Source organism: Panulirus ornatus, chromosome 17, assembly GCF_036320965.1.
Source record: "Panulirus ornatus isolate Po-2019 chromosome 17, ASM3632096v1, whole genome shotgun sequence".
NCBI classification, from domain to species: Eukaryota; Metazoa; Arthropoda; class Malacostraca; order Decapoda; family Palinuridae; genus Panulirus; species Panulirus ornatus.
The window spans coordinates 16,592,946-16,617,579 of record NC_092240.1 but is presented as its reverse complement, the minus strand read 5'-3'; the positions used below and the strand labels follow the sequence as shown (position 1 = coordinate 16,617,579).

Below are 24,634 nucleotides of genomic sequence, written 5' to 3'. Positions count from 1 at the left end.
ATAAGGGGAGAGGGTGAGAAGGGGAGGGCAAAAATCTTCCTCCAGCGGAGAATATCACAATATGGCCACCACCTCCTCCAGTCTTATCGATGTGTGACTTATTTGATGCATGAACTTCGTGGAACCGCATCATCCCTTTTCTTTCGCAACAGCATCAAGGGGCAACCCACAACGCCTCTTTCCTCCTGCAGCACCTCCAGCAAACCTTTGCAACGCCTCCCTCATCCGGTACTAGTACCATGGAACCCCGGCAACTGCTCATACTCCTGTAATAGCACAACCGTACTCCTCCCTCACTTCTCCCTTTACCCCTAAGGAAGCATGGCTACTTAAAAGATCCACACTCGTGACCATTCTAATAGAGTATTCTATTTATTTATATATCTGAAACCTTTATCAGTCCTCACATTCCTGTATGAATATCAAGTAAAGTTGTCAAAGATGTAAGGTGGGGTAAGATGCAGTAAGAATGTGAGCAAGGAAATCAGAATCGAAATTTCTGAATGACCTTGGCACCAGGAACCTTTACCTAGTTTTCGCTTCAGTGACATCAGCACAGGTACCCGTCCCCGTAAATCTATGGGAAAACGCATAAAGTTTAAGCTTTGCTACTCAGTTTTGAAAATCTCCTGACTAAATCATAAAGCAAATATCTTATTTCAACCCTTGATATGTACATATTTGGGTAATTTTATAGATCTTATCTTCTTACTCGTAGAGATATGATCGCATAGTTTCTTGTCGACTTCATTAGCCATTAATAAAAACTACTTTGAGGATTTATAGAAAAACCTGCAGATACGGTTTTCGGAGTGCAGTGTATAACTGTATTGCCTCATGTGGAATCACTTCCGAGGCCAAACAAGGCCTTCAGTTTGTCACGTAGGCTTGCAGGAAGGTGATATTGGACATGGATGAGTTCGGATGTCATTCGTTGAACGCATTGAAGCATAAAACCATCAAATACGGATGGATTATAGGGATTTTAATGCGCTGTTTACTTTTCATAATTGATATAATGGTTATTACAGGTGAAACTATTTTTAGGCGCCACTGTAAACAAACACTACCAATCTTTTTAAGTCATTATCCCTTAAAAATAAAATTATAAAGCATTGAATTTGCCGTATAAAACGTTATTTTATAGAATAAAACCAATATTTGAAGTTTAACCGTTACACTAGTTTAGTGGTATATTTAATATTTTTGTGATAATATACACAACGTAGTTGGCATGCCTGCATCCGAACAGCTGATCTCGTACATTCATAAGAATGTCAAAGATATATATACAGTAAAAAGTTCCCATAAAAGAATCAAGAGGGCTAGACTGGAATTACAAAAAAATAGTGACTTCTATTCATATTAGTACCCTATATAATTTGCAATAAAATGTGACTATTTTTTTTTATTCCTTTACTGACATTATCAATGAATGTGCACATTTGTTATTTTGGCCTGGTGCAATCGGTGGCGTTCTGGACCGACTTTGATAATGGCATCTTTAATGCAGAAAATAGGTAGATTAGCTGTGAAGACGTTCCGGCGTGATCCGAAGCTACCAGCAGGGGCTTTTACAAGCCACTATGAGCAGTTATATACCCTCTTAAGTAGCGTTACTGCGAAAGATCTTAACCTAGATCCAGCGCTTCTCCGCGACCGTGGCAATTTCAGTGTAAGATAACTATTGTTTTTTTTTATGAAAGTTTGTTTTATAAGTAGATTCTTTTGGTTAAACTTCATTTAACCAAGATAGCTGCAAGTCATTCTGAGGGAGCTGGTATAGGCATTAAAGGCCGTAGTGTTACCATTGGCCCACAGAACAACTTGGTCCGTAGGGCGATCTGCTTTTGTATGTTGTCTCAGACCTGCTGGTATCAGCATTGGTTTACTGATGTGCAGCAAATCATGAAAGGCTTGCCACTCTCTAATAATATTAGCTCTTTTTGGTATATGTTTTTGGGGAAAATAGTTGTAAAGGAAATATATGGGGCAATACCTAAACATCTAACAGGTTCTCTAAGAATAGCAAGTTATTTTCAGATAAACTATGGTCTTATGCTGATCAGCTCTCTTGTAGCTACTGGTACCTGACATTTTAGTTGAATGGACTGAAGCATAATCTGCTAAAATGCATACAGAAATAAGAGATAAATGAGAAAACTAGAAATTTATAGTATCAAGGACCCTTAGTTGAGTGGATTAAAAGTTACCCTCTGATAACTCCCATTTAAGGAGTTGCCACAGCAAGAGTCTCCAAATATCTCTGTCCTTACATGCCTCCTTCGCATACACCATTCCATGCATCCTTTATTTCACTCCAGCACTCTTCCACTCTACTTTCCCATGCCACAGGTGGTCTTCTTCTAAAACCAACCTCTTTAATCACTCATATACTCTCCTTGTAAATTTCCCATTGTGCGTGTCTGATGGAACCTGGTATTTCCCAGAATGTCTTTCCAAAGGCCCCTATAACTAAAGACTGCACCACTTCCAGTGCAGGGAGATGTGGACTCCTTTAGAGTGAAAAGATTTTGATGAGACTGTACTTTTGATTATGCAGTCTCACCAAAGGTGAATTTTCATTCATGATGTAGCATGCAAACATAGTCCGTTATCCCTCTGTAGAACTTAACAAGTGTATACAGTATCTGTAAATGGTGAAAAGTTTGATTGGAAAGTACAGTCATGAAAGCAAAAGGTTTATTACTAAATCTGTGTTATTGTTATTTTTGTGAATTATTTAGCAGACCTTATTGATTCCAAGACATACTAGCACATCCTTAATGATGACACAATAATAATAGCAAAGAAAACTTCCAGAAGATCTTGATACAAAGTCAAATTGGAGTGATGATTGGCTACCTAGATATTATTTAGATAAGTGCAGCCATGTGAACATCACAGCTGGTAAATGAAAAAGACCTAGATTTCAGTTATAAACTCTAAAGAAAATAAGACAAAAAGGAAAAGGACTTTGAAGTAGTCATTGAACTCACTGTTGATAACCACATCAGGGAAAAAGTAAATGAAGCCAACTGAGTTTGTACTATCATAGAAAGCTTTCAGATACAGTTCTGTCATTTAGAAACTTTTATTCCACTACAAAAGGTTAGTTAGATCACAAAACCATTTTATGCTAGCCTGGTATGGGCCCCCTACAAGATAAAAAGTATTGAGAAAATAAAGTCTTCTGTGAAAGTTGGCAAAAACCTTTAGACATTGAAAAACTTCATGTATTTAATACGATTGTAACAGTTGAAGTCACCATCTCTGCGTTGCGGATAGATATATGGTGATGTGATAGTTGCTTAAAAGATAGCAAAGTGCATATTTGATGAGGGAGCGAGTACTTTATGAAGCTATATTTTACGTAACACAGTTCAGTGATTTAGTTATAGGGGAAGCATTAGAAACATTTTACTGCAATATGCTAAAACCTTGTATCAACAGAATCCATATATGCTGAAAATAACCAAAATGGAACAGTTTGTAAGAACTAATGGTCAGTGCTCTCAACATCAGTTCTATCGAGAACAAATTCAACAAAGATTAGGAAGATCAAAATTTGTTATATGAGAATTTTGATTTAGAAGTCACAGGAAGACACTTGAGGACAACCAATGCAAGTGATGATGAAGAGTCTGATGAAGAGGAACCCTTGGGAGCCTGTAGCTACCAGAAAATTTGCTATCGCTGAGTAAGTATTTATAACTTTCCATATATCCAGACCTGACACAAGAACAGAGTGTCATTCTGCAGACCAAACTTTGTTCTGTGGGCCATGCATTGTTCTGTTGACTAAGGTAGTATTTCGACCCTCTATTGTTAGAAAATCTACTAGGACACATTGAAAGCTGGATGTGTACAATAAGGGACCTTAACTGCCTCATCCTCTAAGAATGATCATATGTTTACATGAAGATATTTTTGAAATCTAAAAGAAACCTACAGTAGATGTGGATGAGTTCATCTTGATAAGAAAGGAGAAAAATCTTAAAACATGGCATTATGTGCTTGCTCTTTCCCATCAGTTATAAGCTGAATTGGTATTGTTTTGTCATTACTTTGATATTTGCATGATAGAGATAATGGATCAGTTGTTTATAATACTTTCTAGGTGGAAAATAAAGTCTTACATGTAGTGACTCAAGCAAATACGAAAAAAGATCTTATGACTTGTAGTTGTAAGCATTACTGACTGTGGTGACACATGCGCTGGCCACCCAAGGTTGAGCTCACATGGGTTCAAAACCAGGATGTGGCAGTTGCTCTGTAGTCCACCTAGCTGTTCATACTCCTCTCATGGCTGGTTAATTGATTGGATACCTCGCCTAGGCTGAGGTATATATTTGGATGGGGTGTTTAGGGAGGTGAATGTGAGAGTTTTGGAGAGAGGGGTGAGTATGTATTCTGTTGGGGAAGAGAGGGCTTGGGAAGTGAGTCAATTGTTTTTTGCTAATGATACAGCTCTGGTGGCTGATTCGAGTGAGAAACTGCAGAATTTGGTGACTGAGTTTGGAAACGTTTGTGAAAGGAGAAAGTTGAGAGTAAATGTGAATAAGAGAAAGGTTATTAGGTTTAGCAGGGTTGAGGGACAAGTGAATTGGAATGTAAGTTTGAATGGAGAAGTGCCAGACTAAATTGGAGGTTGAAGGATGGAGTGAAAAATATTTTGAGTGATCAGGGCCTGAACATACTGGAGGGTATATTTAATGTATGTATGTATGATTCATGGTGAGGTGCCTGAGGATTGGCAGAATGCTTGCATAGTGCCATTGTACAAAGGCAAAGGGGTTAAGAGTGAGTGCTCAAATTATAGAGGTATAAGTTTGTTGAGTATTCCTGGTAAATTATATGGGAGTGTATTGATTGTGAGGGTGAAGGCATGTACAGAGCATCAGATTGGAGAAGAGCAGTGTGGTTTCAGAAGTTGTAGAGGATGTGTGGATCAGGTGTTTGCTTTGAAGAATGTATGTGAGAAATACTTAGAAAAGCAAATGGATTTGTATGTAGCATTTATGGATCTGGAGAAGGCATATGATAGAGTTGATAGAGATGCTCTGTGGGAGGTATTAAGAATATATGGTGTGGGAGGCAAGTTGTTAGAAGCAGTGAAAAGTTTTTTTCGAGGATGTAAGGCATGTGTACGTGTAGGAAGAGAGGAAAGTGATTGGTTCTCAGTGAATGTAGGTTTGCAGCAGGGGTGTGTGATGTCTCCATGGTTGTTTAATTTGTTTATGGATGGGGTTGTTAGGGAGGTGAATGCAAGAGTTTTGGAAAGAGGGGCAAGTATGCAGTCTGTTGTGGCTGAGAGAGCTTGGGAAGTGAGTCAGTTGTTGTTGGCTGATGATACAGCACTGGTGGCTGATTCATGTGAGAAACTGCAGAAGCTGGTGACTGAGTTTGGTAAAGTGTGTGAAAGAAGAAAGTTGAGAGTAAATGTGAATAAGAGCAAGGTTATTAGGTACAGTAGGGTTGAGGGTCAAGTCAATTGGGAGGTAAGTTTGAATGGAGAAAAACTGGAGGAAGTAAAATGTTTTAGATATCTGGGAGTGGATCTGGCAGCGGATGGAACCATGGAAGCGGAAGTGAATCATAGGGTGGCGGAGGGGGCAAAAATTCTGGGAGCCTTGAAGAATGTGTGGAAGTCGAGAACATTATCTCGGAAAGCAAAAATGGGTATGTTTGAAGGAATAGTGGTTCCAACAATGCTGTATGGCTGCGAGGCGTGGGCTATGGATAGAGTTGTGCGGAGGAGGGTGGATGTGCTGGAAATGAGATGTTTGAGGACAATATGTGGTGTGAGGTGGTTTGTTCGAGTAAGTAATGTAAGGGTAAGAGAGATGTGTGGAAATAAAAAGAGTGTGGTTGAGAGAGCAGAAGAGGGTGTTTTGAAATGGTTTGGGCACATGGAGAGAATGAGTGAGGAAAGATTGACCAAGAGGATATGTGTGTCAGAGGTGGAGGGAACGAGGAGAAGTGGGAGACCAAATTGGAGGTGGAAAGATGTAGTGAAAAAGATTTTGAGTGATCGGGGCCTGAACATGCAGCAGGGTGAAAGGCGTGCAAGGAATAGAGTGAATTGGAACGATGTGGTGTACCGGGTCGACGTGCTGTCAATGGATTGAAATAGGGCATGTGAAGCGTCTGTGGTAAACCATGGAAAGTTGTGTGGGGCCTGGATGTGGAAAGCGAGCTGTGGTTTTCGGTGCATTATTACATGACAGCTAGTGACTGAGTGTGAACGAATGGGGCCTTTGTTGTGTTTTCCTAGCGCTACCTCGCACACATAAGGGGGGAGGGGGTTGTTATTCCATGTGTGGCGATGGGAATAAATAAAGGCAGACAGTATGAATTATGTACATGTGTATATATGTATATGTCTGTGTGTGTATATATATATATATATATATATATATATATATATATGTGTAGATTGAGATGTATAGGTATGTATATTTGCGTGTGTGGACGTGTATGTATATGCATGTGTATATGGGTGGGTTGGGCCATTCTTTTGTCTGTTTCCTTGCGCTTCCTCGCTAACGCGGGAGACAGCAACAAAGCAAAATAAATAAAATATATAAATAGAGTGAATTGGACACCGGGTTTCACGTGCTGTCAGTGGATTGAATCAGGGCATGTGAAGCGACTGGGGTAAACCATGGAAAGCTGTGTAGGTATGTATATTTGCGTGTGTGGACGTATGTATATACATGTGTATGGGGGTGGGTTGGGCCATTTCTTTCGTCTGTTTCCTTGCACTACCTCGCAAACGCGGGAGACAGCGACAAAGCAAAAATATATATATATATATATATATTCTGATGACAGAATGGCAGATATAGGGTGTTTTGGTCGAGGTGGTGTGCAAAGTGAGAGGGTTAGGGAAAATGATTTGGTAAACAGAGAAGAGGTAGTAAAAGCTTTGCGGAAGATGAAAGCCGGCAAGGCAGCAGGTTTGGATGGTATTGCAGTGGAATTTATAAAAAAAGGGGGTGACTGTATTGTTGACTGGTTGGTAAGGTTATTTAATGTATGTATGACTCATGGTGAGGTGCCTGAGGATTGGCGGAATGCGTGCATAGTGCCATTGTGCAAAGGCAAAGGGGATAAGAGTGAGTGCTCAAATTACAGAGGTATAAGTTTGTTGAGTATTCCCGGTAAATTATATGGGAGGGTATTGATTGAGAGGGTGAAGGCATGTACAGAGCATCAGATTGGGGAAGAGCAGTGCGGTTTCAGAAGTGGTAGAGGATGTGTGGATCAGGTGTTTGCTTTGAAGAATGTATGTGAGAAATACTTAGAAAAGCAAATGGATTTGTATGTAGCATTTATGGATCTGGAGAAGGCATATGATAGAGTTGATAGAGATGCTCTGTGGAAGGTATTAAGAATATATGGTGTGGGAGGCAAGTTGTTAGAAGCAGTGAAAAGTTTTTTTCGAGGATGTAAGGCATGTGTACGTGTAGGAAGAGAGGAAAGTGATTGGTTCTCAGTGAATGTAGGTTTGCGGCAGGGGTGTGTGATGTCTCCATGGTTGTTTAATTTGTTTATGGATGGGGTTGTTAGGGAGGTAAATGCAAGAGTTTTGGAAAGAGGGGCAAGTATGAAGTCTGTTGGGGATGAGAGAGCTTGGGAAGTGAGTCAGTTGTTGTTCGCTGATGATACAGCGCTGGTGGCTGATTCATGTGAGAAACTGCAGAAGCTGGTGACTGAGTTTGGTAAAGTGTGTGGAAGAAGAAAGTTAAGAGTAAATGTGAATAAGAGCAAGGTTATTAGGTACAGTAGGGGTGAGGGTCAAGTCAATTGGGAGGTGAGTTTGAATGGAGAAAAACTGGAGGAAGTGAAGTGTTTTAGATATCTGGGAGTGGATCTGTCAGCGGATGGAACCATGGAAGCGGAAGTGGATCATAGGGTGGGGGAGGGGGCGAAAATTTTGGGAGCCTTGAAAAATGTGTGGAAGTCGAGAACATTATCTCGGAAAGCAAAAATGGGTATGTTTGAAGGAATAGTGGTTCCAACAATGTTGTATGGTTGCGAGGCGTGGGCTATGGATAGAGTTGTGCGCAGGAGGATGGATGTGCTGGAAATGAGATGTTTGAGGACAATGTGTGGTGTGAGGTGGTTTGATCGAGTAAGTAACGTAAGGGTAAGAGAGATGTGTGGAAATAAAAAGAGCGTGGTTGAGAGAGCAGAAGAGGGTGTTTTGAAATGGTTTGGGCACATGGAGAGAATGAGTGAGGAAAGATTGACCAAGAGGATATATGTGTCGGAGGTGGAGGGAACGAGGAGAAGAGGGAGACCAAATTGGAGGTGGAAAGATGGAGTGAAAAAGATTTTGTGTGATCGGGGCCTGAACATGCAGGAGGGTGTAAGGAGGGCAAGGAATAGAGTGAATTGGAGCGATGTGGTATACAGGGGTTGACGTGCTGTCAGTGGAGTAAATCAAGGCATGTGAAGCGTCTGGGGTAAACCATGGAAAGCTGTGTAAGTATGTATATTTGCGTGTGTGGACGTGTGTATGTACAGGTGTATGGGGGGGGGGTTAGGCCATTTCTTTCGTCTGTTTCCTTGCGCTACCTCGCAAACGCGGGAGACAGCGACAAAGTATAAAAAAAAAAAAAAAAAATAAATATATATATATATATATATATATATATATATATATATATATATATATATATATATATATATATATATATATATATTATCCCTGGGGATAGGGGAGAAAGAATACTTCCCACGTATTCCCTGCGTGTCGTAGAAGGCGACTAAAAGGGGAGGGAGCGGGGGGGCTGGAAATCCTCCCCTCTCACTTTTTTTTTTAATTTTCCAAAAGAGGGAACAGAGAAGGGGCCCAGGTGAGGATATTCCCTCAAGGGCCCAGTCCTCTGTTCTCAACGCTACCTCGCTAATGCGGGAAATGGCAAATAGTATGAAAGAAAGAAAAAGATATATATATATATATATATATATATATATATATATATATATATATATATATATATATATATATAATCCCTGGGGATAGGGAAGAGAGAATACTTCCCACACATTCCTCATATTTCTTAGAAGGCAACTAAAGGGGACGGGAGCGGGGGTCTAGAAACCCTCCCCTCCTTGTATTTTAACTTTCTAAACGGGGAAACAGAAGAAGGGGTCACGCGGGGAGTGCTCATCCTCCTCGAAGGCTCAGATTGGGGTGTCTAAATATGTGTGGATGTAACCAAGATGAGGAAAAAGGAGAGATAGGCTGTATGTTTGAGGAAAGGAACCTGGAATGTCTTGGGAGTAAAGTCGGGGGTTAGTGAGAGTACAAGAGCAAGAGAAAGAGTAGCACTACTCCTGAAACAGGAGTGGTGGGAGTAAGTGATAGAGTGTAAGAAAATAAACTTTAGATTGATATGGGTAAAACTGAAGGTGGATGGAGAGAGAGGGGTGATTATTGGTGCATATGCACCTGGGCATGAGAAGAGAGATCATGAGAGGCAAGTGTTTTGGGAGCAGTTGAGTGACTGTGTTAGTAGTTTTGATGCACGAGACTGGGTTATAGTGATGGGTGATTTGAATGCAAAGGTGAGTAATGTGGCATTGAGGGAATAATTGGTGTATGTGGGATGTTCAGTGTTTGTAAATGGAAATGGTGAAGAGCTTGTAGATTTATGTGCTGAAAAAGGACTGGTGATTGGGAATACCTGGTTTAAAAAGAGAGATATACATAAGAGTATGTATGTAAGTAGGGGACATGGCCGGAGAGCATTATTGGATTACGCATTAATTTATAGGCGCGCAAAAAGAGAGACTTTTGGATGTAAATGTGCTGAGAGGTGCAACTGGAGGGATGTCTGATCATTATCCTGTGGAGGCGAAGGTGAATAATTGTAGAGGTTTTGAGAAAAGAAGAGACTGTTGGGGTGAAGAGAGTGGTGAGAGTAAGTGAGCTTGGGAAGGAGACGTGTGTGAGGAAGTACTAGGAGAGAATGAGTACAGAATGGAAAAAGGTGAGAACAAAGGAGGTAAGGGGAGTGGAGGAGGAATGGGATGTATTTATGGAAGCAGTGATGGCTTGTGCAAAAGACGCACGTGGCATGAGAAGCGTGAGAGGTGGGCAGATTAGAAAGGGTAGTGAGTGGTGGGATGAAGAAGTAAGATTATTAGTGAAAGAGAAGAGAGAGGCATTTGGATGATTTTTGCAGGGAAAAAAATGCAAGTGACTGGGAGATGTATAAAAGAAAGAGGCAGGAGCTCAAGAGAAAGGTGCAAGAGGCAAAAAAAGAGGGCAAATGAGAGTTGGGGTGAGAGTATCATTAAATTCTAGGGAGAATAAAAAGATGTTTTGGAAGGAGGTAAATAAAGTGTGTAAGACAAGGGAACAAATGGGAACATCAGTGAAGGGGGCTAATGGGGAGGTGATAACAAGTAGTGGTGATGTGAGAAGGAGATGGAGTGAGTATTTTGAAGATTTGTTGAATGTGTTTGATGATAGAGTGGCAGATATAGGATGTTTTGGTCAAGGTGGTGTGCAAAGTGAGAGGGTTAGGGAGGATGATTTGGTAAACAGAGAAGAGGTTGTAAAAGCTTTGGCAAAAGATGAAAACCGGCAAGGCAGCGGGTTTGGATGGTATTGCAGTGGAATTTATTAAAAAACGGGATGACTGTATTTTTGACTGGTTAGTAAGGTTATTTAATGTATGTATGACTCATGGTGAGGTGCCTGAGGATTGGCGGAATGTGTGCATAGTGCCATTGTACAAAGGCAAAGGGATAAAAGTGGGTGCTCAAATTACAGAGGTATAAGTTTGTTGAGTATTCTGGGAAAGTATATGGGAGGGTATTGATTGAGAGGGTGAAGGCATGTACAAAGCCTTTATATGGAATTTTTTGAAATAAAATTACTAAAGGATATCTTCTCCTTCTAATGCAATTTGGTTTAGGTATGTGGATGATGTTCTTTGTATTTGGCCAACAAATGAAAATTTACAAATATTTCTACTTCCATCAAATTTACTGTAGAAAATGAAAATAATGGTATGTTACATTTTTAGATTGCATGATCCATAGGCATGGAAACAAGTTTAAGTTTAACATATACAGAAAACCTACCAATGTATGCTCACATATCCATTATTATTCATCTCAGCATGACAGAGTTAAATTATCATCATTTCAATCTATGTTCCTTAGGGCATTACGTATTTGCAGTCCTGAGTTTATTGATGATGAGTTTGAGAAGATATATTTCTATTGGATCTAAGTTAAAATACCCTAGATCTTTCATTGATAAATCCTTTAAGTAAGCAAAGAAAACATTTTATAGAGTTGAGCCCAAACCTCCCATTGATACCAAGAATCTTTTAGTTCTCCCTTTTAATAATAATTTTACTTTACTTCCCATGTTGCTTAAGTCCTTTAATGTACATGTTGCCTTCTGCAACAATAATACTATAAAGAATATATTAATTAGGAATTCACCAGAAGATTCTCCTGGATGCATCTATAAAGTGCCATGTGGAAATTGTGATAAATTTATGTTGGGCAGACTGGTAAGGATATTTCTGTTAGACTTAAGCAACATAGATATAGTATAAGAATGGGACAAGAATCAAATGCTTTGTTTAATCACGTTAAAAACTTTGATCATTGTATTGACTGGAGTAATGCCATCTCAGTTATTAACTCTATTACCATGAGAAATATCATTGAATCTTCTGTTATTGAATACACAAAGAATTATAATCTTGATATTAGTGATGATCTATACAAATTAGATAACTTTGTTGATATAATTGTTGATAGAATTTGTAAAATGATAAGTTTATGAACGCTGGTTGTCTGTCTTGGACAATCGCATGTTTACCAAACGGCATCCTAGCTTCGTCTCTTCGATGTATATCAACTGACTGTTATATTTCTCTCTTGTGTTCCCCTGATGATGTGATTATTACACAAAAGTGCACTTGGGAGCTTATCATGTTTCATTTTCCCCGTGGACTCGTAGGAATATATATATATATATATATATATATATATATATATATATATATATATATATAATATACTTGCCCCTCTTTCCAAAACTCTTGCATTTACCTCCCTAACAACCCCATCCATAAACAAATTAAACAACCATGGAGACATCACACACCCCTGCCGCAAACCTACATTCACTGAGAACCAATCACTTTCCTCTCTTCCTACACGTACACATGCCTTACATCCTCGATAAAAACTTTTCACTGCTTCTAACAACTTTCCTCCACACCATATATTCTTAATACCTTCCACAGAGCATCTCTATCAACTCTATTTATATGCCTTCTCCAGATCCATAAATGCTACATACAAATCCATTTGCTTTTCTAAGTATTTCTCACATACATTCTTCAAAGCAAAACACCTGATCCACACACCTCTACCACTTCTGAAACCACACTGCTCTTCCCAATCTGATGCTCTGTACATGCCTTCACCCTCTCAATCAATACTCTCCCATATAATTTACCAGGAATACTCAACAAACTTATACCTCTGTAATTTGAGCACTCACTCTTATCCCCTTTGCCTTTGTACAAGTATGAAGTCTGTTGGGGATGAGAGAGCTTGGGAAGTGAGTCAGTTGTTGTTCGCTGATGATACAGCGCTGGTGGCTGATTCATGTGAGAAACTGCAGAAGCTGGTGACTGAGTTTGGAAAAGTGTGTGGAAGAAGAAAGTTAAGAGTAAATGTGAATAAGAGCAAGGTTATTAAGTACAGTAGGGTTGAGGGTCAAGTCAATTGGGAGGTGAGTTTGAATGGAGAAAAACTGGAGGAAGTGAAGTGTTTTAGTATCTGGGAGTGGATCTGGCAGCGGATGGAACCAGGGAAAAGCGGAAGTGGTTCATGGGGTGGGGGAGGGGGCGAAAATCCTGGGGACCTTGAAGATGTGTGGAAGTCGAAACATTATCTCGGAAAGCAAAAAAGGGGGTATGTTTGAAGGAATAGGGGTTTCCCAAAACAATGTTGTATGGTTGCGAGGCGTGGGCTATAGATAGAGTTGTGCGCAGGAGAAATGGATGTGTGGAAAGAGATGTTTGAGGACAATGTGTGGTGTGAGGTGGTTGATCGATGTAGTAACGTAAGGGTAAGAGAGATGTGTGGAAATAAAAAGAGGTGGTTGGTTGAGGAGCGAAGAGGGGTTTTGAAGGGGGTTTGGGCCATGGAGAGGATGGGGTGAGGAAAGATTGCCCAAAGAGGTTATATGTGTGGAGGTTGGAGGGAACAAGAAGAGGGAGACCAAATTGGAGGTGGAAAGATGGAGTGGAAAAGATTTTGTGTGATCGGGGCTCGGAACATGCAGGGGGTGAAAGGGGGCAAGGAAAAAAGAGTGAATGGAGCGATGGGGTTTTAAAACCGGGGTTGACGGGGCTGTCAGTGGTTGGAAGCGGGGGCATGTAAAAGCGTTGGGGTACCATGGAAACTGTGTAGGTATGTTATATTTGGTTTTGTGGCCCGTATGAAATTAATGTGTATGGGGGGGTTGGGACATTTCTTTCGTCTTTTTCCCTTGCGCTACCTGGGCCAAACGCGGGAGAAAGGGGACAAAGTATAATAATAATAAAATAATTATATATATATATATATATTTTTTATTGATGGTGTTTTGGTCGAGGTGGTGTGCAAAGTGAGGGGTTAGGGAAAATGATTTGGAAAAGAGAGAAGGGGTTTGTAAAGCTTTGCGGAAGAGGGAAAGCTACCCAAGGCAGCAGGGTTGGAGGGTTTATTGCATTGGAATTTTATTAAAAAAGGGGGTGACTGTATTGTTGATGGTTAAAAAGGGTTTATTTAATTGTATGTAGAGACTCATGGTGAGGTGCTCTGAGGATTGGCGGAATGCGTGCATATTTGCCATTGTACAAAGGCAAAGGGGATAAGAGTGAGTGCTCAAATTACAGAGGTATAAGTTTTTTGGGATTATTCTGGTAAATTATATTGGAAGGTTTTGGGTTGAGAGGGTGAAGGCATGTACAGGCATAAAATTTGGGGGAAAAGAGCATTTTTGTGTGGTTTCAGAAGTGGTAGAGGATGTGTGGATCAGGTGTTTGCTTTGAAGAAGTATGTGTGAAAAAATTAAGAAAAGCAATGGATTTGTTGTAGCTTTATGGGATCTGGAGAAGGCATATTGATAGAGTTGATAGAGATGCTCTTTGGAAGGTATTAAGAATATATGGAGTGGGGGGCAATTTGTTAGGAAGCAGTGAAAAGTTTTTATCGAGGATGAAAGGGCTGGGTTGTGTAGGAAGAGAGGAAAGTGATTGGTTCTCATTGAAGGGTAGGTTTGCGGCAGGGATGTGTGAGGTCCCCTTTGGTTGTTTGATTTGTTTATGGATGAGTTGATAGGGAGGGGGGAATGCAAGAGTTTTGGAAAAAAAAAAGGGGGGGAAAGTAGGGCAGTTGTTGTGGATGAGAAGAGCTTTGAAGTGAGTCAGTTGTTGTTCGTGTGATACGGGCGCGGTGGTGATTCATGTGAGAAACTGCAAAAAGTAGTGACTGAGTTGGTAAAGTGTGTGGATTAAGAAATTTAAAGAGTAAATGTAAATTTGAGAAGTTATTAGGTACAGTAGGGTTGAGGGTCAAGTCAATTGGGAGGTAGTTTGAATGGAGAAAAAACTGGAGGAAGTGAAGTGTTTTAGATATCTGGGAGTGGATCTGGCAGCGGATGGAACCATGAAAGCTGGAAGTGGAATCATAGGGTGGGGGAAGGGGCGAAAAATTGGGAGACCTTGAAGAATGTTGGAAGTCGAGAACATTATCTCGGAAAGCAAAAATGGGTTGTTTGAAGGAATAGTGGTTCCAACAATGTTGTATGGTGGGAGGCGTGGGCTATAGATAAGTTGAGCAGAGGGTGGATGTGCTGAAATGGATGTGTAGGGAAGGAGAAGTGGGGCAATGGAGGTGGAAAGATGAGTGAAAAAATTTTGAGTGATCGGGCCTGAACATGGGGTGAAAAGGCGTGAAGAATAGAGGAATTGGACGATGTTGTGAATGGGGTCGTAGTGCTGCAATGGATTGAACGAGGGATGTGAAGTGCAGGGTGAACTGGAATGTTGTGTGGGGAGGGGTGAAAGGAGCCAATGTGGAGGTGCATTGTTACATGACAAGCTTGAGGACTGGGTGAACGAATGGGGCCTTTGTTGTCTTCTAGCGTACTCTCAAATGAGGGGGGAGGGTTTGTATTACCATATGTGGCGGATGAGATGGGAATGAATAAAGGACAGTATGATTGAAGGTTTGGGTAACATGAAATGCTGTGTGTTATTATATGTATACATTGGAGTAGTAGGTATGTATAATGTGTTGGGGACGTGTATGGGAACATTGTTTTGGGTGGGTTGGGCCATCTTTGTTTTCTTGCGCACCTCCTAACCGGGAGACAGCGACAAAGAAAATAATAATATATAAATATAATATATATATATATATATAATATATATATATATATATATATTATATATTTTATTAAGATTTTGTATAATATTAGTTTATAATTATTATTTGTAACGGCAGCAGTAACTTTGCGGAAGATAGTGCAGGAAACGACGAAAGAATGGCCCTAACGCCCTAACATGTATATTACAAAGGGAAATATACTACTGTTAAGTTATGTACAATTATATATATGTACAACCTGGACATTGGAAAATCACTGTATAGCCATATTCAATGCATTTGAATTTCATCGCCCCCACAACATAGAATAAATCCCCCCCCATCTGTGGATTGTATCGCTAGGAAGAACAAAGGCCATTGTCACAGCTCACTTGGATAGAATAATGCGACTCGAACCACAGCTCCTTTCCCATCAGGCCCACACTTTCCATGGTTTACCAGGCGTTCAAATCCCTAGAGTCAAATCCATTTCTAGTTGACCCCGGTATACCTCATCGTTCAATTACTCTAATTTACGTGCCCTTCAACTCCGCATGTTCAGGCCCCGATCACCCAAATCTTTTACATAAATTTCCATCTGGTCTCACTTCTGTTCCCTCCACCTCTGAGAAATAAAATGATTAGTTACTATTATGTAGGTTTCTAGATATATTAATATATACATGAATATTATATAATTATGATGAGTATTTTATTAGATTGAATTGAAGATTATTTTGAAAGTAATGATTTTTTGGATTAAAGTTGGAAATATTTAGTTATATTTTTATATAAATTTTGTATTATTAAACTCAGAAGCTAGTGACTGAGTTTGGTAATTGTGAAAAAAAAAATTAAAAGAAATGTGAAAAAAAGCAAGGTTATTAGGTACAGTAGGGTTGAGGTCAAGTCAATTGGGGGGGTAAGTTTTAATGGAAAAAACTGGAGGGGAAATGAATGTTTTAGAATTAGTGGATTGGCAGCGGAAAGGAAAAACCCTGGGAATGGAATGAAACATTGGGGGGGGGAAAAGGGGGAAAAAAAACTGGGGGCCTTGAAAATGGTGGAATCAGAAAATTATCTCGGAAAGAAAAATGGGGATTTTTTTAAGGAATGGGAAACAGAAGAAGGAGTCACGCGGGGAGTGATCATCCTCCTCGAAGGCTCAGAGTGGGGTGCCTAAATGTGTGTGGATGTAACCAAGATGTGAAAAAAGGAGAGATAGGTAGTATGTTTGAGGAAAGGAACCTGGATGTTTTGGCTCTGAGTGAAACGAAGCTCAAGGGTAAAGGGGAAGAGTGGTTTGGAAATGTCTGGGGAGTGAAGTCAGGGGTTAGTGAGAGGACAAGAGCAAGGGAAGGAGTAGCAATACTCCTTAAACAGGAGTTGTGGGAGTATGTGATAGAATGTAAGAAAGTAAATTCTCGATTAATATGGGTAAAATTGAAAGTTGATGGAGAGAGGTGGGTGATTATTGGTGCATATGCACCTGGGCATGAGAAGAAAGATCATGAGAGGCAAGTGTTTTGGGAGCAGCTGAATGAGTGTGTTAGCGGTTTTGATGCACGAGACCGGGTTATAGTGATGGGTGATTTGAATGCAAAGGTGAGTAATGTGGCAGTTGAGGGAATAATTGGTATGCATGGGGTGTTCAGTGTTGTAAATGGAAATGGTGAAGAGCTTGTAGATTTATGTGCTGAAAAAGGACTGATGATTGGGAATACCTGGTTTAAAAAGCGAGATATACATAAGTATACTTATGTAAGTAGGAGAGATGGCCAGAGAGCGTTATTGGATTACGTGTTAATTGACAGGCGTGCGAAAGAGAGACTTTTGGATGTTAATGTGCTGAGAGGTGCAACTGGAGGGTTGTCTGATCATTATCTTGTGGAGGCTAAGGTGAAGATTAGTATGGGTTTTCAGAAAAGAGGAGTGAATGTTGGGGTGAAGAAGGTGGTGAGAATAAGTGAGCTTGGGAAGGAGACCTGTGTGGGGAAGTACCAGGAGAGACTGTGTACAGAATGGAAAAAGGTGAGAACAATGGAAGTAAGGGGAGTGGGGGAGGAATGGGATGTATTTAGGGAATCAGTGATGGATTGCGCAAAAGATGCTTGTGGCATGAGAAGAGTGGGAGGTGGGCTGTTTAGAAAGGGTAGTGAGTGGTGGGATGAAGAAGTAAGAGTATTAGTGAAAGAGAAGAGAGAGGCATTTGGACGATTTTTGCAGGGAAAAAATGCAATTGAGTGGGAGAAGTATAAAAGAAAGAGACAGGAGGTCAAGAGAAAGGTGCAAGAGGTGAAAAAAAGGGCAAATGAGAGTTGGGGTGAGAGACTATCAGTAAATTTTAGGGAGAATAAAAAAATGTTCTGGAAGGAGGTAAATAAAGTGCGTAAGACAAGGGAGCAAATGGGAACTTCAGTGAAGGGCGTAAATGGGGAGGTGATAACAAGTAGTGGTGATGTGAGAAGGAGATGGAATGAGTATTTTGAAGGTTTGTTGAATGTGTCTGATGACAGAGTGGCAGATATAGGGTGTTTTGGTCGAGGTGGTGTGCAAAGTGAGAGGGTTAGGGAAAATGATTTGGTAAACAGAGAAGAGGTAGTAAAAGCTTTGCGGAAGATGAAAGCCGGCAAGGCAGCAGGTTTGGATGGTATTGCAGTGGAATTTATTAAAAAAGGGGGTGACTGTATTGTTGACTGGTTGGTAAGGTTATTTAATGTATGTATGACTCATGGTGAGGTGCCTGAGGATTGGCGGAATGCGTGCATAGTGCCATTGTACAAAGGCAAAGGGGATAAGAGTGAGTGCTCAAATTACAGAGGTATAAGTTTGTTGAGTATTCCTGGTAAATTATATGGGAGGGTATTGATTGAGAGGGTGAAGGCAGGTACAGAGCATCAGATTGGGGAAGAGCAGTGCGGTTTCAGAAGTGGTAGAGGATGTGTGGATCAGGTGTTTGCTTTGAAGAATGTATGTGAGAAATACTTAGAAAAGCAAATGGATTTGTATGTAGCATTTATGGATCTGGAGAAGGCATATGATAGAGTTGATAGAGATGCTCTGTGGAAGGTATTAAGAATATATGGTGTGGGAGGCAAGTTGTTAGAAGCAGTGAAAAGTTTTTATCGAGGATGTAAGGCATGTGTACGTGTAGGAAGAGAGGAAAGTGATTGGTTCTCAGTGAATGTAGGTTTGCGGCAGGGGTGTGTGATGTCTCCATGGTTGTTTAATTTGTTTATGGATGGGGTTGTTAGGGAGGTGAATGCAAGAGTCCTGGAAAGAGGGGCAAGTATGAAGTCTGTTGGGGATGAGAGAGCCTGGGAAGTGAGTCAGTTGTTGTTCGCTGATGATACAGCGCTGGTGGCTGATTCATGTGAGAAACTGCAGAAGCTGGTGACTGAGTTTGGTAAAGTGTGTGGAAGAAGAAAGTTAAGAGTAAATGTGAATAAGAGCAAGGTTATTAGGTACAGTAGGGTTGAGGGTCAAGTCAATTGGGAGGTAAGTTTGAATGGAGAAAAACTGGAGGAAGTGAAGTGTTTTAGATATCTGGGAGTGGATCTGTCAGCGGATGGAACCATGGAAGCGGAAGTGGATCATAGGGTGGGGGAGGGGGCGAAAATTTTGGGAGCCTTGAAAAATGTGTGGAAGTCGAGAACATTATCTCGGAAAGCAAAAATGGGTATGTTTGAAGGAATAGTGGTTCCAACAATGTTGTATGGTTGCGAGGCGTGGGCTATGGATAGAGTTGTGCGCAGGAGGATGGATGTGCTGGAAATGAGATGTTTGAGGACAATGTGTGGTGTGAGGTGGTTTGATCGAGTAAGTAACGTAAGGGTAAGAGAGATGTGTGGAAATAAAAAGAGCGTGGTTGAGAGAGCAGAAGAGGGTGTTTTGAAATGGTTTGGGCACATGGAGAGAATGAGTGAGGAAAGATTGACCAAGAGGATATATGTGTCGGAGGTGTTGGGAACGAGGAGAAGAGGGAGACCAAATTGGAGGTGGAAAGATGGAGTGAAAAAGATTTTGTGTGATCGGGGCCTGAACATGCAGGAGGGTGTAAGGAGGGCAAGGAATAGAGTGAATTGGAGCGATGTGGTATACAGGGGTTGACGTGCTGTCAGTGGAGTGAATCAAGGCATGTGAGGCGTCTGGGGTGGACCATGGAAAGCTGTGTAGGTATGTATACACGTGTGTGGACATGTGTATGTACATGTGTATGGGGGGGGGGGGTTGGGCCATTTCTTTCGTCTGTTTCCTTGCGCTACCTCGCAGACGCGGGAGACAGCGACAAAGTATAAAAAAAAAAAAAAAAAAAAAAAAAAAAAAATATATATATATATATATATATATATATATATATATATATATATATATATATATATATATATATATATATATATATATTATCCCTGGGAATAGGGGAGAAAGAATACTTCCCACGTATTCCCTGCGTGTCGTAGAAGGCGACTAAAAGGGGAGGGAGCGGGGGGCTGGAAATCCTCCCCTCTCACTTTTTTTTTTAATTTTCCAAAAGAGGGAACAGAGAAGGGGCCCAGGTGAGGATATTCCCTCAAGGGCCCAGTCCTCTGTTCTCAACGCTACCTCGCTAATGCGGGAAATGGCAAATAGTATGAAAGAAAGAAAAAGATATATATATATATATATATATATATATATATATATATATATATATATATATATATATATATATATATATATATATATATATAATCCCTGGGGATAGGGAAGAGAGAATACTTCCCACACATTCCTCATGTTTCTTAGAAGGCAACTAAAGGGGACGGGAGCGGGGGTCTAGAAACCCTCCCCTCCTTGTATTTTAACTTTCTAAACGGGGAAACAGAAGAAGGGGTCACGCGGGGAGTGCTCATCCTCCTCGAAGGCTCAGATTGGGGTGTCTAAATATGTGTGGATGTAACCAAGATGAGGAAAAAGGAGAGATAGGCTGTATGTTTGAGGAAAGGAACCTGGAATGTCTTGGGAGTAAAGTCGGGGGTTAGTGAGAGTACAAGAGCAAGAGAAAGAGTAGCACTACTCCTGAAACAGGAGTGGTGGGAGTAAGTGATAGAGTGTAAGAAAATAAACTTTAGATTGATATGGGTAAAACTGAAGGTGGATGGAGAGAGAGGGGTGATTATTGGTGCATATGCACCTGGGCATGAGAAGAGAGATCATGAGAGGCAAGTGTTTTGGGAGCAGTTGAGTGACTGTGTTAGTAGTTTTGATGCACGAGACTGGGTTATAGTGATGGGTGATTTGAATGCAAAGGTGAGTAATGTGGCATTGAGGGAATAATTGGTGTATGTGGGATGTTCAGTGTTTGTAAATGGAAATGGTGAAGAGCTTGTAGATTTATGTGCTGAAAAAGGACTGGTGATTGGGAATACCTGGTTTAAAAAGAGAGATATACATAAGAGTATGTATGTAAGTAGGGGACATGGCCGGAGAGCATTATTGGATTACGCATTAATTTATAGGCGCGCAAAAGAGAGACTTTTGGATGTAAATGTGCTGAGAGGTGCAACTGGAGGGATGTCTGATCATTATCCTGTGGAGGCGAAGGTGAATAATTGTAGAGGTTTTGAGAAAAGAAGAGACTGTTGGGGTGAAGAGAGTGGTGAGAGTAAGTGAGCTTGGGAAGGAGACGTGTGTGAGGAAGTACTAGGAGAGAATGAGTACAGAATGGAAAAAGGTGAGAACAAAGGAGGTAAGGGGAGTGGAGGAGGAATGGGATGTATTTATGGAAGCAGTGATGGCTTGTGCAAAAGATGCACGTGGCATGAGAAGCGTGAGAGGTGGGCAGATTAGAAAGGGTAGTGAGTGGTGGGATGAAGAAGTAAGATTATTAGTGAAAGAGAAGAGAGAGGCATTTGGATGATTTTTGCAGGGAAAAAATGCAAGTGACTGGGAGATGTATAAAAGAAAGAGGCAGGAGCTCAAGAGAAAGGTGCAAGAGGCAAAAAAAGAGGGCAAATGAGAGTTGGGGTGAGAGTATCATTAAATTCTAGGGAGAATAAAAAGATGTTTTGGAAGGAGGTAAATAAAGTGTGTAAGACAAGGGAACAAATGGGAACATCAGTGAAGGGGGCTAATGGGGAGGTGATAACAAGTAGTGGTGATGTGAGAAGGAGATGGAGTGAGTATTTTGAAGATTTGTTGAATGTGTTTGATGATAGAGTGGCAGATATAGGATGTTTTGGTCAAGGTGGTGTGCAAAGTGAGAGGGTTAGGGAGGATGATTTGGTAAACAGAGAAGAGGTTGTAAAAGCTTTGGCAAAAGATGAAAACCGGCAAGGCAGCGGGTTTGGATGGTATTGCAGTGGAATTTATTAAAAAACGGGATGACTGTATTTTTGACTGGTTAGTAAGGTTATTTAATGTATGTATGACTCATGGTGAGGTGCCTGAGGATTGGCGGAATGTGTGCATAGTGCCATTGTACAAAGGCAAAGGGGATAAAAGTGGGTGCTCAAATTACAGAGGTATAAGTTTGTTGAGTATTCCTGGGAAAGTATATGGGAGGGTATTGATTGAGAGGGTGAAGGCATGTACAAAGCCTTTATATGGAATTTTTTGAAATAAAATTACTAAAGGATATCTTCCCTTCTAATGCAATTTGGTTTAGGTATGTGGATGATGTTCTTTGTATTTGGCCAACAAATGAAAATTTACAAATATTTCTACCTTCCATCAAATTTACTGTAGAAAATGAAAATAATGGTATGTTAACATTTTTAGATTGCATGATCCATAGGCATGGAAACAAGTTTAAGTTTAACATATACAGAAAACCTACCAATGTATGCTCACATATCCATTATTATTCATCTCAGCATGACAGAGTTAAATTATCATCATTTCAATCTATGTTCCTTAGGGCATTACGTATTTGCAGTCCTGAGTTTATTGATGATGAGTTTGAGAAGATATATTCTATTGGATCTAAGTTAAAATACCCTAGATCTTTCATTGATAAATCCTTTAAGTAAGCAAAGAAAACATTTTATAGAGTTGAGCCCAAACCTCCCATTGATACCAAGAATCTTTTAGTTCTCCCTTTTAATAATAATTTTACTTTACTTCCCATGTTGCTTAAGTCCTTTAATGTACATGTTGCCTTCTGCAACAATAATACTATAAAGAATATATTAATTAGGAATTCACCAGAAGATTCTCCTGGATGCATCTATAAAGTGCCATGTGGAAATTGTGATAAATTTTATGTTGGGCAGACTGGTAAGGATATTTCTGTTAGACTTAAGCAACATAGATATAGTATAAGAATGGGACAAGAATCAAATGCTTTGTTTAATCACGTTAAAAACTTTGATCATTGTATTGACTGGAGTAATGCCATCTCAGTTATTAACTCTATTACCATGAGAAATATCATTGAATCTTCTGTTATTGAATACACAAAGAATTATAATCTTGATATTAGTGATGATCTATACAAATTAGATAACTTTGTTGATATAATTGTTGATAGAATTTGTAAAATGATAAGTTTATGAACGCTGGTTGTCTGTCTTGGACAATCGCATGTTTACCAAACGGCATCCTAGCTTCGTCTCTTCGATGTATATCAACTGACTGTTATATTTCTCTCTTGTGTCTCCCCTGATGATGTGATTATTACACAAAAGTGCACTTGGGAGCTTATCATGTTTCATTTTCCCCGTGGACTCGTAGGAATATATATATATATATATATATATATATATATATATATATATATATATATATATATATATATATATATATATATACTTGCCCCTCTTTCCAAAACTCTTGCATTTACCTCCCTAACAACCCCATCCATAAACAAATTAAACAACCATGGAGACATCACACACCCCTGCCGCAAACCTACATTCACTGAGAACCAATCACTTTCCTCTCTTCCTACACGTACACATGCCTTACATCCTCGATAAAAACTTTTCACTGCTTCTAACAACTTTCCTCCCACACCATATATTCTTAATACCTTCCACAGAGCATCTCTATCAACTCTATCATATGCCTTCTCCAGATCCATAAATGCTACATACAAATCCATTTGCTTTTCTAAGTATTTCTCACATACATTCTTCAAAGCAAACACCTGATCCACACATCCTCTACCACTTCTGAAACCACACTGCTCTTCCCCAATCTGATGCTCTGTACATGCCTTCACCCTCTCAATCAATACTCTCCCATATAATTTACCAGGAATACTCAACAAACTTATACCTCTGTAATTTGAGCACTCACTCTTATCCCCTTTGCCTTTGTACAAGTATGAAGTCTGTTGGGGATGAGAGAGCTTGGGAAGTGAGTCAGTTGTTGTTCGCTGATGATACAGCGCTGGTGGCTGATTCATGTGAGAAACTGCAGAAGCTGGTGACTGAGTTTGGAAAAGTGTGTGGAAGAAGAAAGTTAAGAGTAAATGTGAATAAGAGCAAGGTTATTAAGTACAGTAGGGTTGAGGGTCAAGTCAATTGGGAGGTGAGTTTGAATGGAGAAAAACTGGAGGAAGTGAAGTGTTTTAGATATCTGGGAGTGGATCTGGCAGCGGATGGAACCATGGAAGCGGAAGTGGATCATAGGGTGGGGGAGGGGGCGAAAATCCTGGGGACCTTGAAGAATGTGTGGAAGTCGAGAACATTATCTCGGAAAGCAAAAATGGGTATGTTTGAAGGAATAGTGGTTCCAACAATGTTGTATGGTTGCGAGGCGTGGGCTATAGATAGAGTTGTGCGCAGGAGAATGGATGTGCTGGAAATGAGATGTTTGAGGACAATGTGTGGTGTGAGGTGGTTTGATCGAGTGAGTAACGTAAGGGTAAGAGAGATGTGTGGAAATAAAAAGAGCGTGGTTGAGAGAGCAGAAGAGGGTGTTTTGAAGTGGTTTGGGCACATGGAGAGGATGAGTGAGGAAAGATTGACCAAGAGGATATATGTGTCGGAGGTGGAGGGAACAAGAAGAGGGAGACCAAATTGGAGGTGGAAAGATGGAGTGAAAAAGATTTTGTGTGATCGGGGCCTGAACATGCAGGAGGGTGAAAGGAGGGCAAGGAATAGAGTGAATTGGAGCGATGTGGTATACCGGGGTTGACGTGCTGTCAGTGGATGGAAGCAGGGCATGTGAAGCGTCTGGGGTAAACCATGGAAAGCTGTGTAGGTATGTATATTTGCGTGTGTGGACGTATGTATAT

The 24,634-nt window shown here is 40.4% G+C and overlaps 1 protein-coding gene across 3 annotated transcripts in view; it reads left to right on the top strand.

Annotated features, from left to right (window-relative positions):
• LOC139754581 (regucalcin-like) overlaps positions 1–24,634 on the top strand; it is a 549,227-nt gene that overhangs the window by 261,151 nt on the left and 263,442 nt on the right. The window contains exons 1-2 of one of the 3 annotated variants that reach the window (XM_071671974.1): positions 1,442–1,520; positions 3,454–3,700. The exons of 1 other annotated variant lie outside the window; for it this stretch is intronic. Coding sequence is in view for 1 of the 2 variants with exons in the window: in XM_071671973.1 (XP_071528074.1) it covers positions 1,496–1,675 (180 nt within the window). In the remaining variant the exon portion in view is untranslated. Of the gene's footprint in view, positions 1–1,439; positions 1,676–3,453; positions 3,701–24,634 lie in introns of those variants that run through there. One more of the 3 variants, XM_071671973.1, reaches the window with a different exon arrangement.